The sequence below is a fragment of the Parambassis ranga genome, chromosome 16 (assembly GCF_900634625.1).
Source record: "Parambassis ranga chromosome 16, fParRan2.1, whole genome shotgun sequence".
NCBI lineage: Eukaryota > Metazoa > Chordata > Actinopteri > Ambassidae > Parambassis > Parambassis ranga.
In genome coordinates this window covers 8,532,529-8,549,473 of record NC_041036.1, presented here as the reverse complement: position 1 = coordinate 8,549,473, position 16,945 = coordinate 8,532,529, and the positions used below count along the sequence as shown (strand labels likewise).

General features: G+C 39.7%; 1 protein-coding gene across 4 annotated transcripts in view; it reads left to right on the top strand.

Moving 5' to 3' along the window:
* The window catches only part of LOC114448194 (RNA-binding motif, single-stranded-interacting protein 3-like), a 90,409-nt gene that overhangs the window by 46,800 nt on the left and 26,664 nt on the right, over nt 1-16,945 (top strand). For all 4 annotated transcript variants that reach the window (XM_028424972.1, XM_028424971.1, XM_028424975.1 and 1 more), the window contains one exon: nt 16,775-16,932. In XM_028424972.1, the coding sequence (XP_028280773.1) occupies nt 16,775-16,932 (158 nt within the window). The remainder of the gene's footprint in view (nt 1-16,774; nt 16,933-16,945) is intronic.

Here is a 16,945-nt window from a genome sequence, read left to right as displayed (position 1 = left end):
CTCTTAAAAACAAAACCGTCATCACGTTGCTTGTCAGTTGTTAGCAATTCATGCTGTCAAGACTCTGCTGTCACATTTAAAAGTGGATGTTAACAAGCTAGATTAATGGTATTGATCATACAATTTGATCATACAATAATAAGAACATGTAGTTAACAGCTCTCTGCTTTTTCACAATTGAGCATCTGATCTGTGGTGGCATGATAATGTGAACACATAATAATATAATGTGTCTGTATATGGAAAGGTTGTGTCCTTACATTACAAGTACCAGTGCACAGCTTTTCCTGTTTATCTCTCTGCAGCATTGTTTTTTTGAGCCTGGCATCATCTTGCCACCCAAATAAGAAACAAAGTTTATATTACTATTTTTTTGCAGACTTTTGCATTATATTTGTGGTTAGTTCAGTGCAACAGGATCAAATTTGTGCTGCCTTGCTACCACAAAATTTCTCTTTTCCCCCTCCAGAGGTCCAGCCTGCACATATTTTTAAAAATACCTTTAAAAGCTATTTTAAAATCAGTGTTCAGACAATTGAGTAATTATAATGTTCTCTCTCTTCTCCCATGTGCTCCATCCTTGTGTCTGGTTCAAGGCAAAGGTGACATTGTAAACAGATAATGAATCATATTTGGTTAAAAAAGAGTGGAGGACAGTGAAGTAGACAAGGACGTGTTCATGTGTATTCATAGAGAGTGTAAAAGCTGATGTATGTGTGTGCACACGCTGTATTACTCTTTGTGAACCTGTGTTTTTGTGATGTCTCTGATTCAGCAAAGGCAGGAGGAGGACAATGAGGAGGAAGACAGAAAAGGAGAGAGCAGAGGGTGGGATACTAGCAAGTGAAACCCAATCGAATTAAATGTAATCTGGCCTGAATGTGCACAACCATCAGCTGCTCTCCAATTGTATTAACCCTGCATTACCAGCCCTGTGCTGTGTCTGTGTGTGTGTGTCTGTGTCTTTTTTTGTTAGTGTGTGGAGATGGTGATGGGAGGGAAAGGGATGGAGGAGTTAAGTGGATAAGTGAGAAAAGAAAAGAAGGAGATAGGAGGCAGAGAAAGTGTGAGAGGGAGAGACATGGAGAGGAAAATGAAGACAAATATAGGTGTTTGGCTGATTAATGCGTCTGTTGCATTGCTAATGAAACAAATTCTTATCATTAACACAATCATGAAAATTTCTTGTGACACTTTACAATTTATTTATTAGGTACTGTTTTACTAACTTGTGTATTCTACCATCAAGGATCACATACTGTGATCTGCAGACTTCAAAACTGGTTCTTAAACTTAAATGTCTCCTAAATGTGTCTCCTAAAGTGTATAAAGTGTACTGTCTAGAAAATAACATTAGTGATTGGTTCTCTTTCAGATGGTGTCTACAGTACAAGAGTAGCTTATCAGTTTGTTGTTTGGGAGAACTAGCCTAGAGCACAGTACTGTAGCTAAAGTGATACACAAGCCATTTATCCAAAAGTAGGGCCCATACTTATACTTTATGTAATGTGCTGATGAAAAGCATTAGGCCCTGGCCTCCAGGTAAAACCTCAGCTTGTCAAAACCTTTGGTGAGGGTTTGCAAATAAATAAATAATAATTAAATGTCCTACTATCAAATAAATATATAAAATATATTCTCCACAGTCTGAATCCTTGCATCAGTTGAGCGCAGAGATTAGCAACACTGACATTTTTCATATGAAGGTCCCTGGTTGTTAATTTAAGTCAGTGTGTTTTAGCTTTATATCTCTTTCTGGCTATAATGTGTGGTAATCTCAGTGGGCAGCAGCAATTACCACTCTATGAATTCTGCAGTTCCCTGCATCATGGCTGGCAGCAGAAATAGAGCAAAGGGAAAACTGGGTGGTGGATAAGTGGCAATGGCTCCACTCTGAAAGAAAAAGAGCTCTAAAGCTGGATATTAAGTTTTTCTCTCTCCTTCTTTATATATATATATATATATATATATATATATATATATATATATATATATATATATATATATATATATATATATATATATATATATATATATATATATATATATATGAGAAAATCTTGCACATATACTTGTGTGTGTGTGTTGCTTGTAATTTGATAATGGTTTAAATGCAAAGCGGTAGTCACAAATCTTGTGTTAATTCTTATTGTTTGGTACATGTTTGAATATTTGAACTTCATGACATAGTTTGGTGTCTTTGAAGTAGGGTTGTGGCTCTTTGTAGTCATTATAGTACCTACAGATTGTAGTGGGCATTTCCCCAGGTAGGTGCAGCACCCAGGAGCACAACTTCTCCTTTAAGTTTGTCTACACATGTACAGTGTGGGTTCCAGAACAAAGTGATTATCTTCATAGCTTTGTGTTGTAACCATATAAAGAACTAGCTACACCAATAACATTTAACATACTGTTATTTTCGAAGAATATGAGAACATGTGTTTGAGGCTTATTCCAGGAATCATTCTGTTAGAGGTGCTGTTCAGATGGTGAATGCCTCATTTAGGAATTACAGTCTTCAGATTCAGTATGACCCCAGCATTACCCCTGAGAGAACAGTAAACAAAGAGGAATGAGGGAAATATTACGGTGACCAGAGGAGGAATAGAGTAGGCAGCTGGAGAGTGGGGGAGGTGCTCGGTTTGATGGAGTTGGGCTGAGAACAGCTCTATAAGGACAGAGATAACTGGAAAACACTATAAAACGTCTATCCTCACATTCTCTGCCTCTGTGGAATTAGCCTTTGAGTGGGCTGCTAGAGCGAGGGAGGATGCACAGAGAGAGATTGATGGAGGGAAGGAGTGGGAAGCCCATACTGTAGCACGGGAGGGTAAGAAGAGAGAGAGAGATGGAGTGAATATGGAGTGGGCAGCCTAAAGTCTGAGAGGGAGGAATGCAGGGTGATCAAGGAGAAAGAGGAAGTACAGGAAGGAAACAAAAGGGTAGAAGAAAAGGAGGTTTAGAGGAAGAAATGGGTGGTGTTACATTTAAAATCTTATTCTACACACTCTAAGGAGTATACGTATGTATGAGTGAAGTATGTTAATGATTCTGAGAGAGCCCGACTGAAATGTCCCCATTTTATGGGGACACTTTTAGGTCTGGTTCCTGATTGGCGGCCCAGTCCTCACATCTCTCATTGTTATTGGTGGCCAGGCATGTTTGTTGTTTATCATTGGGCAGACAGCAGAGTCGGCTAGCTTCACAATCCGATGGCATAATTCAGCCATCGATCAAACTTTGTGGACAGCAGTAGCCAAACTGCTCCTGCAGACAGAGAGAGAGAGAGAGAGGGCCTATAGAGTAGAATATCACAAATCAAATGCTGTAACCTTTTAGTACGTCTGAGTCTGAACATGCCCACTGAAAGCCAATGAAGCATTTTCTCTTGCTGTGCCTTTCAGTCCATCTAACCTGCCTCCTCATTTCTCTTTCTTTTATTCCTCTCATTCTTTCAATCACACTTCCATTTCACCTGTATCCCTCTTGAAATGCCTCTTTATTGAGATCTTTTGGGTCAATTGTTGGTATTGGTTTAGACAGAGGAGCTGTGATGATGGTTGAGTTGGACACCTGCGATGCTTGCTGATAGTTGTGACACTCACTAACCTGCTTTTTAATCATCTCTAATAACTGGGTGAGCAAAGAAAAATAATATCAATACATGTCAGAAGTCAAATATTTGCTTCCTTAAATATACTGAAAAAGCCAACATTTTAGTGCTTATTTGTTCACATGAATGCTGGGTTAATTTGATTTAAAAGAGCAAACATGGCATATACTGGTATATTAGAGCATGCATACTGTATATGAGCTGTGCCCTAGGTGTCAAGTCTTTCTAAAAAATGAAGGACATAAGATGATCTTGTGAAATAAAACTGCTCATCACACATATATATATATATATATATATATATATATATATATATATATATATATATATATATATATATATATATATATATATATACACAGACATATATATACAAAAATATGTCTGTGTAACAGGTACTTCAGCAGGTTTACTTGGATTTTAGCTGAGAATGAAATGAGTTTAAAATCTAGATCACTGCCACTGTCTGTCCCCTTATAGCATTAACATTCTGGCCGGTGAGGGCAAACTGGGCATTAACAGCCATGGGTCAGCAGGTGGATACAAATTCCTGGCTACTCCTGTGAATATTGATATGTGCTTGGATGCTACTATGCGGGCTTTCGTAATAAATCATATGATTCCTTTGCCTATTATCTATGTGTGTGTACAGAGTACCTCAGTGCAAAGGTCTTTATTAATTGGTTGACTTGTTAGTGGTGGGTTCCTGGTTATCATATCCTATATAAGTACACTTTGGGGTTATGACACAGCTGGGAGCCATAACGGGATACATGGCAGCAGTGGTGGCCGCTCCTGTGATGAAGCTTTAACGAGGCTCTTGTCTCAGGAGGTCACTAAACCTTCTCAGGTTGGACTGGGAAGGTTTAAGAACCCTTGTTAGAGCCTAATGGCTTTGTAAGAGGTGAGGATGTGGCTTGTACAGGTAGAATGAATAGATGTGTGCGTGTGCTGTCATGAGGCGTCCTTGGTAGAGGATATCATGGTAATTAGGCTGCTGTTTTCTCAATGGTGTTCCAGTGATGAGACCATTTAAACTCCTGGTGGTGTGTGCGGGGGTGTGGTGGGAGGATTTTGCAGTGTGAGGCTGCATGCTGAAATAGGATGAAATAGTGACATGTCAATGTATGTCCATGTGTCTTTGCGTGTGTGTGTGTGTGTGTGACTGCCCTTTAATATTTGCTGACTCAGTCTGGTTTTCCCTTTCTAAAAGTAAATAACCTTGGTCCAACAAGCTGTCAGCTGCCCCCACTGTGCCCTCTCCTTGTCATCTAAAGATGGTGAAAAAAAAATCTCTGTTCTCTGATCTGAGCACCGCTGCAACACACACACACACACCACTGGTTCATCTTCATAGCGCCTGCATACTGCAAAGAACTTGTGTCTTCAAACAACCACCTTCTGATGCAAAGCTAGTACGGCTGAAATGCTCTCATTTCCTGCCAGCAGATTAAATTAATCCCCCTACATATTTCTACGTGTGCTTTTAATGTGTTACCTGTATTGCACAGACTGATCTTCAACCAAAGAGCTCAGTTCAAACGCACACACTACAGTTTGAGAAAGGAGATCGTTTACTGAGCTGCTTGTTATGAAAGTGTAATGACGGTGGCTACATTTTGTTGCTTTTCATAATAAAGCAATGAAAAACCAACATCTCAATGGTTGAATCCCAATATTTAGCTTGTGGTTTCTGTACTGCCAAAACAAACCAGACCAAGCCAGACCACAGTTTAAGAAGTAATTGTAGTAGAGATAAATAAAGTCAGTGACATTATTGTTTTTGTGTTTGACTATTCATTGTAGAACGTTGATTGTGTATTGTTTTGATTATAGTCATTTTTCAATTAAATTCAATTGTATTTTCTTTGTAAGGCATATATATATATAATCAAATTTGTTTAAAAACCTGGAGCTGATCCCTTATTAAGGAAAAGCTCCCATTTAAAATGAAAGGAAGCTACTCAGCTTTATCAGGAAGACAAAGAGAGTGCTGCGTTCAACAACTACTAAAATATTTATTCCAGGTTCTGCTGTTTGCTCGGGACATTCACGCTATAAACGTGCGATCAACATTATCTGAAACATGAGATGTATACGATTTTTTAAATTAAATTAAAATTAAAATATATTTTGTTCTTTTACATTTACTTAAACATTCCTATATATTTGTTCTTCTTCCCTTTGTATTACTGCCACCTTATGTAGTTCTATCACATTTCTAAGTCCTAGTTGTTTTTCTCTGACTTTTTGATTCTTGTTTTGCTCTCCTCTCTCTGTTTTTCTTCCATGTCATTGTTTCTTTCTTTCTCTCTCTTGCTCTCCCAAGCCATCTCCCCAAGAGGTTAATCCCTCTGGTTTCAAATAGAGATAACCATGGCAACAGGCCACGGCTTTCGAGCTTTAGGTCTGTAGGACAAAGGCATTGATCAGGATGAAATAGTGTCAGGTGAAGGCAAAAAAAAAAAAAAAAACACAACAGGCACATGCGGACGCACACTTCTGTGTGTGTTTGTATTAAGGGCAGAGAATCCACTAACACGGACCTGACTGCTCAGTCACTCATATTACACTGTGTGGAAATCAACCAAGTATTCATGTAGTCTCTGCTGTTAAATCGACGTGTTGTTAAATCCAACAAATCCTCATAAAAAGGTGTTTAAAATAATGAAATAACAGAGACAACAGGAACAACAGGAACACTGGTGTTAAAGATAAATAGAACATTGATAGATAATTTGGATGATTGAACAAAAAGGGAGGGATTCAGCTTTGAGTCTTAAAGGTCTCTGGTTTCACATCACTGAGAAACTTGCTAGCTAGTTAGCTTAACTCTCACCATCCCTTGAAGAGCTGCTCTGTGGCCCATCAAATGCAGGTGTGAATGTGTTTAACACTAAACATGTCTGCCATATCATTATAATAAATGTCGCCTCATGTCACTCAGCTATGTAAATAAGTTCTCGCTGCAATGTATACGTACTTGATTTCCATTGTTTTGACTGCACTGGGGTCGAACTTGCTTTCTTACAGCACACAAACTCTCTCTCACATATTTGACCTTGATTGTTGGATTGCAGCGAGACAGATGTAGTCAGAGCAGCAGAGTTGATGAAAAAGGTCTTTTATTGAAGTGTAAACCAGTATTTCTCTCCTCCAGGACTTTATAGATGTGGCCAGTAGAATGTGTGGGTGGACATGGTCAGCTTAACTCTCTGTTTTACAGCAAGTCCAGCAGCTTGTGCGATCGGTGTGCTGCAAGCGTTATATGCCCTTGGATGGTATCATTTTTTTGCCTTTTATTCCACTGCAATTAAGGTGAGAATGAAGTTGTAGCCTTTAGCATAAAGCCGAGAATGAATACATATTTAAATATGGTAATGTTTTTCCCTTTAAGTCCTCATATAGCAGTTTTTTATACACTACTCATCTTGGCGTGCTTGTATGTTAACAGGGTAGAATTGGGGGAAAAAACACACCAGCTTCGGTCAGATATGAATGCTGCTTCCTTCTTTCACAGTTGATGTGATTCTTGTGTCTGAGCCAGTGCTTCATGTTTTAATCACCGCAGTGCCAAAAGCACAAACCTACTCCTCCCTTGCACTTTTCAAGAACTTTTTTAATTTTGCAGTTTCCTTTTAATTTGTTTTCTCTCTGGCTGTGCATTTCCCAATGATTTGTCTGAGGACAAGCCACATACCATTAGCAAAGAAAAAAAGAAGCTGAGGAAAAAACTGCATTCAGTAAGTTTGTGTAAAAGAAAAAAAAACTTTCTTTATTAATTTTCTTCGCCCTTATCCCAGAAAGTGCTTCCTCAGTGATAATCCACCCATCCAGCGGGCCTCCTGGTTTATTGCATTTGTCTAATGAAATGCTCTGATACAGACAGACAATCAAGGAGCAATTCAGGAGAAGGAGAGGGATAGGAGAGGTAGTGTGTGTGCAGATGCCGAAGTCAAGTTGCCTTCAATCTGTTAAAACGGAGTTAAGAGTGAGTAGTTGCAGGGTCACTGTGGAGGACACGAACCGGGGTTGTAAGCTTTGAGTCCTGCTCTTGACAAGCTGACTGCTACACATTGACTCCCGTCACCACGAAATACAGTTACAGCAGTGCAATATGGTGACTTTATAAAGTCTGTATAAACACTAGAGGTGTTGATTCAGACCTCAAATGACTAAATTATTGCTGATGTATCTAAAATACAATTTAACTCAAATGAAAACCACATGCTTTATGTTTATTTCATTATCAGGGGCGCAGCAACAGATAACAATCATATCTGTTTTAGTTAAGTCTTTTGTTTTAATGATAAGAAATGTTGACATTAAAGACTCTTCAAGGCTCATGAATAAGTTTGTCTGACCCTGGTTGAATGGGTTTTTTGTTCCCTAAGGAACCATTTTTCTAACTTTTGTATTTGTATCCATTGCAGCGCCTGACCTGCATACAAAATATGTGATCAATTTTGTATTTCTAACTACTGTTGCTACATGAAACCTCCACAAAGGCATAATAGTGTATTTACATACTTTCTAAGCTTTTTAAACAGATACAGATTTCTTGTTCTAATAACAAGGTCAGGGTCATACTTTACAGAATCTTAGAAACCACTGATGTGTAGTTGTTCCTATTGTGCCCTTTGTTGTCCGCTTGGAGGAGGTACAGTATATCTATGAGGGTGTTTCTACTGTGGTGATGCACACTTCCTTGAGTCCAAGCAATTTCTATTTGACATTTGGTCGCCTTTATTTGTACATACGTGGGTAGTGCCTGACTTCTTGTCTTTCTCCAAAGTCTGTGCTGTGTGTGGTTCTCCAGTGTTCTTGCAGCTACTGATTGCACACTAACTGGTGGTTACGTGGATTTGCACACAGAACTTCTTATGCACCCTTTGATGATGAATCACACGGACCCTTGAATATGTCAGGTGTAAGCTTGAATTGCAGAATTTTAACACCAAACGAGTGTAAAATGCAGAGTTAGGAGTTCTTGGATGAGGTTTTTATCTCATGGAGACAACTACTAGAGACTGAAGAGGTGTAGCCATCTTCACCTATCATTCATCACTTAAGTCCTCTGTATTGTCTTTTCTTTGTATTTTTGCAATGCTGCTGCTCAGTTTAGGGACAAGAACAGGGTTCCTGTCCCTGCTGTACTGTCTATCCTGCACCAGATGTACTATATTCTGTTACTGTATGTAAGCTATAGCACACCCTTAGATCCAGGAAGTCTGTGTTGTTGTTGAATGGAACTCCTCTCATTTTCATAAGAGGATATTTTTTGTGTCAGGTCCCTTTTGAACTGCCTTTATTATAGCTTTGTTTAACCTTTCGGCATTTCCGATATGAAATGGGATATAACATTAATAGCCAAGTATCTCACATACTGTATGTATGATGCAGTTAAACTTACTAAACATACTTTTTTATTGGTTCATCACTTCCTTCTCTGTAACTCCTGCCTTGATTATCGTCAGCCATGATTATAGGTGTGTATGTGTTTTTATGGAGGTTTATATGCATGCTTCTGTGTAGCTGCTGTCATATCACTGACTCCCTCTGGACTGCAATGAACCAGTCCTTGCTTCAAATGCTGACTTACCCACACATACATACACACAGGACTGTCCGTCCCTCTCAAAGGCATCAACGGGGTGTGTACCTGCAGAGTCACAGACAACTCCCCTTTCTCAGTTGCAGACCCCATTAATCATTTAGAGCAAGGATTTCCCTGTAGCCTGCGCTTTTCACGGGCAGGCACTAGGCTGACAAGGCCTCGGAAGACACTGAGACACATTTATCAGACATATAAAAGCTTTGTGCTATAATCCCTTTGTTTGCATTAATATTCATGTCAACAATTATTGTCTGTTGTTCTTTAACATCCACAAATCCAATTTGTGGATGGGAGACACTATTATTATCTTTTGAGACAGGAAGTCTCTGTTTTATATTCTGGACGGCATGTCTTCTACTCTAAAAGGTAAAAGTTCTTACTGCTTTTATTGTATATTGTTTTGTCCAGGGGTTGTAGAGCTTTTGATTTGGTACCCTGTCAAAGCTTTTTTGACCAAACATCTCAAGGTTCTACCCTTGAGATGCAGCATCTCATTTTCAGGGGTCCTTGAGCTTAGTCGATGATCATTTAAAATGACACAATCTCTCTTCTCTTTCTTTCTTAAGGAGGTTATTCTTGGTCAACTGGTTGAAAATTTGGATAGATTAATAATAAACAATGATTGGAAAATATGACCAACATAGATATAACAGAGATATGAAGACTGTCAAGCAGTACCATAGGATTTCCTTAGTTGAAGGAATGAAGGAATGGAAAATGTATTTTAGCATTACAACTGTTTATTCTGTTAAACCACAAAAACACATACCCCATAAAACTAACACATACTCCAAGTGCAGCTTACACACTCACACACACTTTATGTTTTTAAATGGCAGGTGCATGCACACAAATACTGTGTATATATACAGGCTGTCACCCCACAGCCTGAGAAACCTATATAGTAATAAACATATATATATATATATATATATATATATATATATATATATATATATATATATATATATATATATATATATATATATATATATATACATATATACTGTATGTACATATATAGTAATAAACCGAACAGAACAGAACATGACCGTTTACACAGTCATGTTCTGTGGGTCTGCCTTACATTCGAGGAACAAAAAAAATAGTTTCTGTGCGTTAATTATTACAGTTTAGGGTGAAGACTTTTTCAGAACGTAGGGTTAGTGCATGTTCCCTGAAAATGACTACAAGTCAATGTCCTCTGAAGTAATAGAAACACAGCTGTGTGTGTATGTTTTTGTGTAGAAGATCATCTATGCCTCGAAGATCATCTGTCTGCATTCCAGGTAATTAGACCGGCCAACAGCTGAGTGCCATTAGCCTTGATTACTGCATTCAGTACTACAGGAGAGAAGAGAAAGAAAAGAAAGGCAGATAAAGGAGGAGGAGATGCGTGCGTGTACATTCCATGGAGTAACTTTGTAAGGCATTAAGCTTGTTATGTGTAGGTGTGTGTAATCTTTGGGTTTTATGTGTTATAGCAGTGTTTTGGCATGAGGTCTTTGCCTAGGGTCTAATCTAAGAACTCATGCATTCATGTCCATACCCATGTGGTTTATATTATGCAGCATTACTCCTCAAAAATGCATTTTTCTTAATTAGCATCTCACAGGGGAAGCTCAGATATGTTGCTAGTCTGCCAAAATTGCAGCCTTAAACCCAGCATTGGTCACAGGGCTGTTTCTAGTGGATCCCTGCAACATGAGAAACATCATTGTTTTCAATTTGTCCAAAGGTCACAGGAGCTAAAAACATGTAAAGCAACAACAATCACAAAACCACAGGAAACAACAGCACTGACTACTCAACTGTGCAAGTCCACAATCATAAGTTGCATTTGTGTGGTCACTTTGAAAAATAAACAACAACAGTGTCAGTGTTTAGTCTGTCTGTGTAACTATCCATCACTGGTAGAGTTTTTATTTCAAATCACACCCAAAAGAAATTGAATTGCTCAGCTTGAGAGGTCTTTGATCTGTATTCAGCTGAGGAAATGTTTTTTTAATTCATACAGGCCGTCACCCTCCACCCATTCTTCCTGTCTCTTTACATGCATGTCTCTCTTTCTCTCTCTCTCCCCTCTATCTATATCTGACCCTCCCTGATGGTTTCGGTGTCTCAGGATTGGGTGATTGATTCCAGCTCTGGACGGCTGGCAGACAAGCAGCCTGCACGCTGCTGTGCAGCAGAGACTGCACTCTGACTCTGTGATGAATTACTGGCCTTTTAATACACAGTAGAGACACCGTAAGTGAAAAATGAGAGAATGGGGATGAGAGGAGAAGGAGCCATGTTGAAATTACAATGCCGTGAGAGCAAGAGGACGGTAGAGGAAAAAAAGTTTGAGTGTGCAACAAAAAAGAAAAAAGCATGTAAATTAACGGATAAAGTGAGTAATAGCTGCACATGTGACTGTAATGTGAGAGGTGTGTGCGTGTGTGCGTGTCCCCATTATCTAGTAAGGCCTCTCTTATTGCTTCAAATGACTCATGCAGAGTGTGAAGACGCAGTGTTGGAAGCCAAAGAGAGAGGGGAAAAAAAAAACAAAAAACCCATCTACCCGTCATGAAATTGAATTAACCATTGAAACATAGTCAGTCTCTCACTTAGTCAAGAGTGATGCCATTTCTTTGAATCATCAGGGATTCTTTGCCACTTCACAGCCACAAGAGTCACAGAGTGGAAAACTGCTTTTCCTGTTCTGAATATTTTCAACTATGCCATCACTTGGAAAGCCTTGCACCTCAATTTTAATGATGTTTAAGCCTCAATCTTTTAAAGGTTAGCTAAGTATGTATCCAATTAACCACAGCAAAAACCTGCTGTAAAGTTTAGGCAGTGCATCGATCAATCTTACTCTTTTCTTTTTCTGATTGAAGGGTTATTTTTTAACAGCAATCATTAGCAGTCATTATGTCCTCTCACACATACAAATTTGCGGACAGTGGCACTCCTTGCATTGAATAGTGCTGCCATATAAAGTCACACAGTGCCCTTTAGCTTAGCAGCAATTTTCCATTAATGATCCACTAACCTTTGGATAGATGTAAAGATGATTTCATATAAAAAGACAGCCACAGCATTTAACCCCCCTGACAGGTAAAGATAATAATATTGATTACCTTGTTACAATGGCATCTGTCATGGGTGGGATAATAGACACCAAGCAAAGAGGCAGTTTTGAAGTTGATGTTTTGAGGCAGAAAGAATTGAACATCTGAGTGATTTTTAAGGGTACACCTGATAAGGCTAAATATGTAGCACCTTTATAACAGCTGGTCTCTTGTGTCGTCCCTGGTCAGATAAAGCAATGGAAGAAGGTGGCCTGATCTCATGAGTTATGTTTTTACATCATGTGCATGGCTGAGTGTGTGTGTTTGCCGTTTATCTGTGGAAGCGATTACAGTGGGCAAGTAGGCACAGTAGGAAGAAGGCAAGTTGCTGCAGGCAGTGTGATGCTCTGGGCAATGTTCTACTAGAAAACCTTGGGTCAGTGCATTCATGTTACTTTTGAGATGTTCCTGAACCCTGCTGCAGACTACATATACACTTTGGCTATAATGACATGTTGCTTGTTTTGTGCTACACACACACACACACACACAGGAGTATGTCTAAGCACCATTACCTCTGTGATAATATGAACTGACCAGAGACTAAATGATGATGAGGTAATCAGTATCCAGTGTTGATTTCAGCAAGCCTCCAGTCATCATGCAGATGGAGAAAAGTGTATATCTCCATGACTAATGAAACCCCGGGGATTTCAGGGTTTAGGGTTCATAAAGTATTTATGGTACGTTCATTAAGTATTGATTAAGCTGTTCGAGAGTGTTTAGACACCCAGACAATCATTATGAAAGATTAGAACCTGGCTTGAGGAAGAGGAAGATGAAGAAGGGCAGAAATGCAGATGGAGAAAGAGGTGGCTGCAAGAGATGAATAGAAATAAAGATACGAGAGGAAAATGCAAGACATGGGGGTAGAACGGCAAAAAGGGAAGGCAGGCAAGGGAAGAATGAAAAGGGTGAAGGAGTGAAGTTCTGCTCTTTAAATATTAATTAAGCATTCAGATAGTGTTTTAGACAGCAAGGCCACCATTATAGGAGATTAGGTTTTAATCTTACAGAGAGGAGGGGCGAATAGCAAGTAGGGAGAGGAGGAAAAGGAGAGGAAGAGGAGGGTGAACCTGTAAGAGAAAGGAGTAAAGAAAGGAGGTGGGCTGCGGAAGTGCAAAGGAGATGTAAGAATAGATGGATTAAAAGAGGAAATGAGCAGGATTATGTGAAGTTTGAAAGGTAAAAGGAAGGAGTCAAAACATAATGAATAGAAAGTCTGCTCTCACAGTCTACTTCCTTATTAAGTGTGATTTGCTTTCAAAGTATTTCTCTGCCTTTGTCTTCGATTAGTTGTACCTCATCTTTTTATCCATTTTCAATGCCTGCTCATTCCTGGCAGTGGTGTGGGTGTAAGATGTGTCGTTTATGATGTGAGGTGTTTATATATGTAAGCTGCTTCACAAAGAAATGTGATGTTTGAGCACCATCTTACGCCAAATCCATTCAGACTCGTGCATAGACAGGGCTGGCGCAGGGGTTTAACCATTGCTTTACTCTCACTTTACCCTCCAGGTGTTGTTGCATTGCCAGGTAACCCAGTAAGTAGCATGATAAAAGGCACAGACCTGATATAATGATGCAGCAATGAGGTTTAATGGGGCTGAAAACATGGGCTGACTGGCTGGCAGGAAGGCTACACAGTCAGGGAGAGGCACAGTTGGTGTGAAGCTGTTTCCAGCTCGTGACAGATGTTACAAAAGGGAGAGAGACAGAGAGGGTGGGGGACAGCGAGAGAGAGAGAGAGAGGTGAGTCATTTGCAACATGCAGAGTGAGAGATCACTGTGAAGTAACTTTGTGCAAACAGCAACTTTAAGCAAAGTCAAGTAGAGTTCATTCATGTTGGTGCTCCAAAGCAAATAAAACAGCTTTACAGCATACTGTGACTAAAGGTGGTGTAATGAAATGTAAAGTGATTTCAATAACCGGCCACAATGCCCCTGTTGATTTTGGACCCATTTTGTCTTTGATTTCCCCAATTTGAAACAATATGAATGACAAAAAGAAAACCAGGAATTTTTAGGACACACATTACAGTCAGTATCAGGAGGAGGGGAGTGGTGGAGAGGCTATGACAGTCCTCACGTCTGTACAAACCTGCATTCATTCCCCTTTTTGGAGTAACTACCACTGCAAACACAGCCGACCCACTGTTGTCTGAAACTGGACAAACCACTTTCAGATTTTCTTTAAAGGTAGGGTAGGAGATTTTGAAAACTCAGTGAAAGTCAACCAGATTTTGAAAGTAAACACACGCCCCTTTCTCTCTCACCTGAAGCCATGCCTCCCAATCACATGGACGCGCATTACCTGAAGACGAGTCTGTGCCTTCGGCCATCATGCACGTACCTCTCTGGTGCAGAGCAGGAAGAGAGTGACAACCAGCCAATACTCTGTGCAGGGTCGTCCTGGGGGATTGGCTGATGTTTTTAGGGTTTTATAGCTTCCACAGATGATTAATATTCTTCGTTTTAATGCGAAACTGCCGAACTAATTGGTTGCTCTCGGATTGTAAAGAGAAGTTACACTAATTTAACAAAAAGTGCATCAGAATAAAATCTACTACCCTACCTTTAAGGACTATTGTCTTTTGAATAAAATTAACTAATAACCACATTAACCCCAATAATAGGAACCCTTTTTTTACCATTTAATCTTTCACAAACAGTGAGAGGAGGGTTCTCCCACAGTAAGAGTGTAATGCACAGCAGAGTCTGGAGCTAATTTGTTTGAAAGACCTTAAACAGTGTGACATGGCAGAGGATGTGTTTGAGTTTCTTCTCTTATTTCTCTTGTGAGTTCATGTAACTCGGTTGCGCAGTGATGCCTCCTCTAGTGTTAGCCCCATTAGTTTTAGACCGTTTTTCATGGCTGAATCTTCTCTTGGGTTTTTAGTTTTGTGAAAGTTTTGTAGAGAATGTTCACAGCAGTGCGGAAATTCACTATTAATGACTTTAAATGGTTAGGATTAAAAAAAAAGACAAGAAAAGTGTGCTACTGGTGATTTCAGGCAGGGCTCTGCTTGTGAGTAAGCTGGCAAAACCTGGTTTGGTGTCCACATGGCCATCTGACTGGTTTGAAACAGCCTTGAAAACAGCCTGGGAACATTTTAATAAGGCCCGTCTTGAAAAGCAGTGGAATTATATGTCTGCAGCAAACAGGAAACTTTGATGAGTTCAGTGACGTAACTCTTTGATGGAGATGACTCTAAGACTAATGACAGATTCCACAGCTGGTACAGTCCAAAGCTTTGATGTTGCTGCTTTCGTCTGTCACTGCTTTCATAAACGGACGCACACACAAGAGATAGATTTGGATTTATATCCAAAGCAAGTTGTCCAATGTGGGAAGACAACTTATTGTACAGTCTGCAACAGAGAAAGTCTGATAAAAGGAGACACTCAGACTTCAGGGAGACAGGTATTAGTTCAGACTTCTTCACTGAGGCTTTTCTTCTTATTCATCGATTGCATCGCTGATAGCTCTGGTCACAGTCTGTCAGGCTCGGGCCTCCCACTCTTCAGACATATCTGGTGCATGCATCGGAAAAATCCACCATGGATGAAAGAAATATTTAGGTTTAAAATTAGCTTTATAGGACTTTTCTGTCACAAAGACACCCACATAGTCATCCAACTATAATGGATACAATTAAAAAAAATTCAAGAGGCCTCACTCTGGTCATACACCCACCCAAGAGTAACAAAATTATTACAAAGCTTATAATGAATACATGAACATCATTAGACTCACAGCCAGAAATATCACAGAGCCATTTGCATCAACAGAGCCACTCTGGGGAATGATGTATCTAAATAGCTTTCGTGAAATTATGAAGTAACGGCTGAAAATCATTTACAGAACATGCATGTGTTGTACCTCTTTCTCCGTACGTTTCTGTGAAATAGAGCACCCTCCATCACACTCATCCCTACATCCATCCCTCTTTAATTTGAAGCGCCACACAGGAAGGCGTTGCTCTTCTGTTGGAGGATCATTTCAATGGTGTGCTGCCAAACAGAGCAAAAATAATTGAAGAATACTAGTCTAGCTAACTGACAGGCACATTGGAAGGAGGTTTCCTCAATCTTGGGAAAAATTTAATGCAATTCTGTTAACATCTGTGAATCCTGAGGGGTTTTCCTTATTGCTGCAGGGGTTCTGAGCATAAAGCCTGCATGCTGCCCTCTCAGTTATTCAGGCACAAATGTGGAAAAAGCCAACTTAACCTTCACTGCCTCAAAAGCAGCTTTTAGAGGGTGGTTTTGTTTTTTTTACTCCGTTATGCATTCCACTCTTATTCTTGTCTTCTCGTGTTTATCCTAGGAACCGATACCCATTGTCAGTGTTGTAGTTAAGGCTTAGACAACATTGCAACTTCTTTATAGCTCTTCTCTAATCTTCTTCTATGTTTTTTTTCACAGCAACAGGAGCAGGATCCTACCAACCTTTACATATCCAACCTGCCGGTGTCAATGGACGAGCAGGAACTGGAGAACATGCTGAAGCCCTTTGGACACGTCATTTCCACACGGATACTGAGGGACGCCAGTGGATTGAGCAGAGGAGTTGGGTTTGCCAGGTGTGCATAGGGA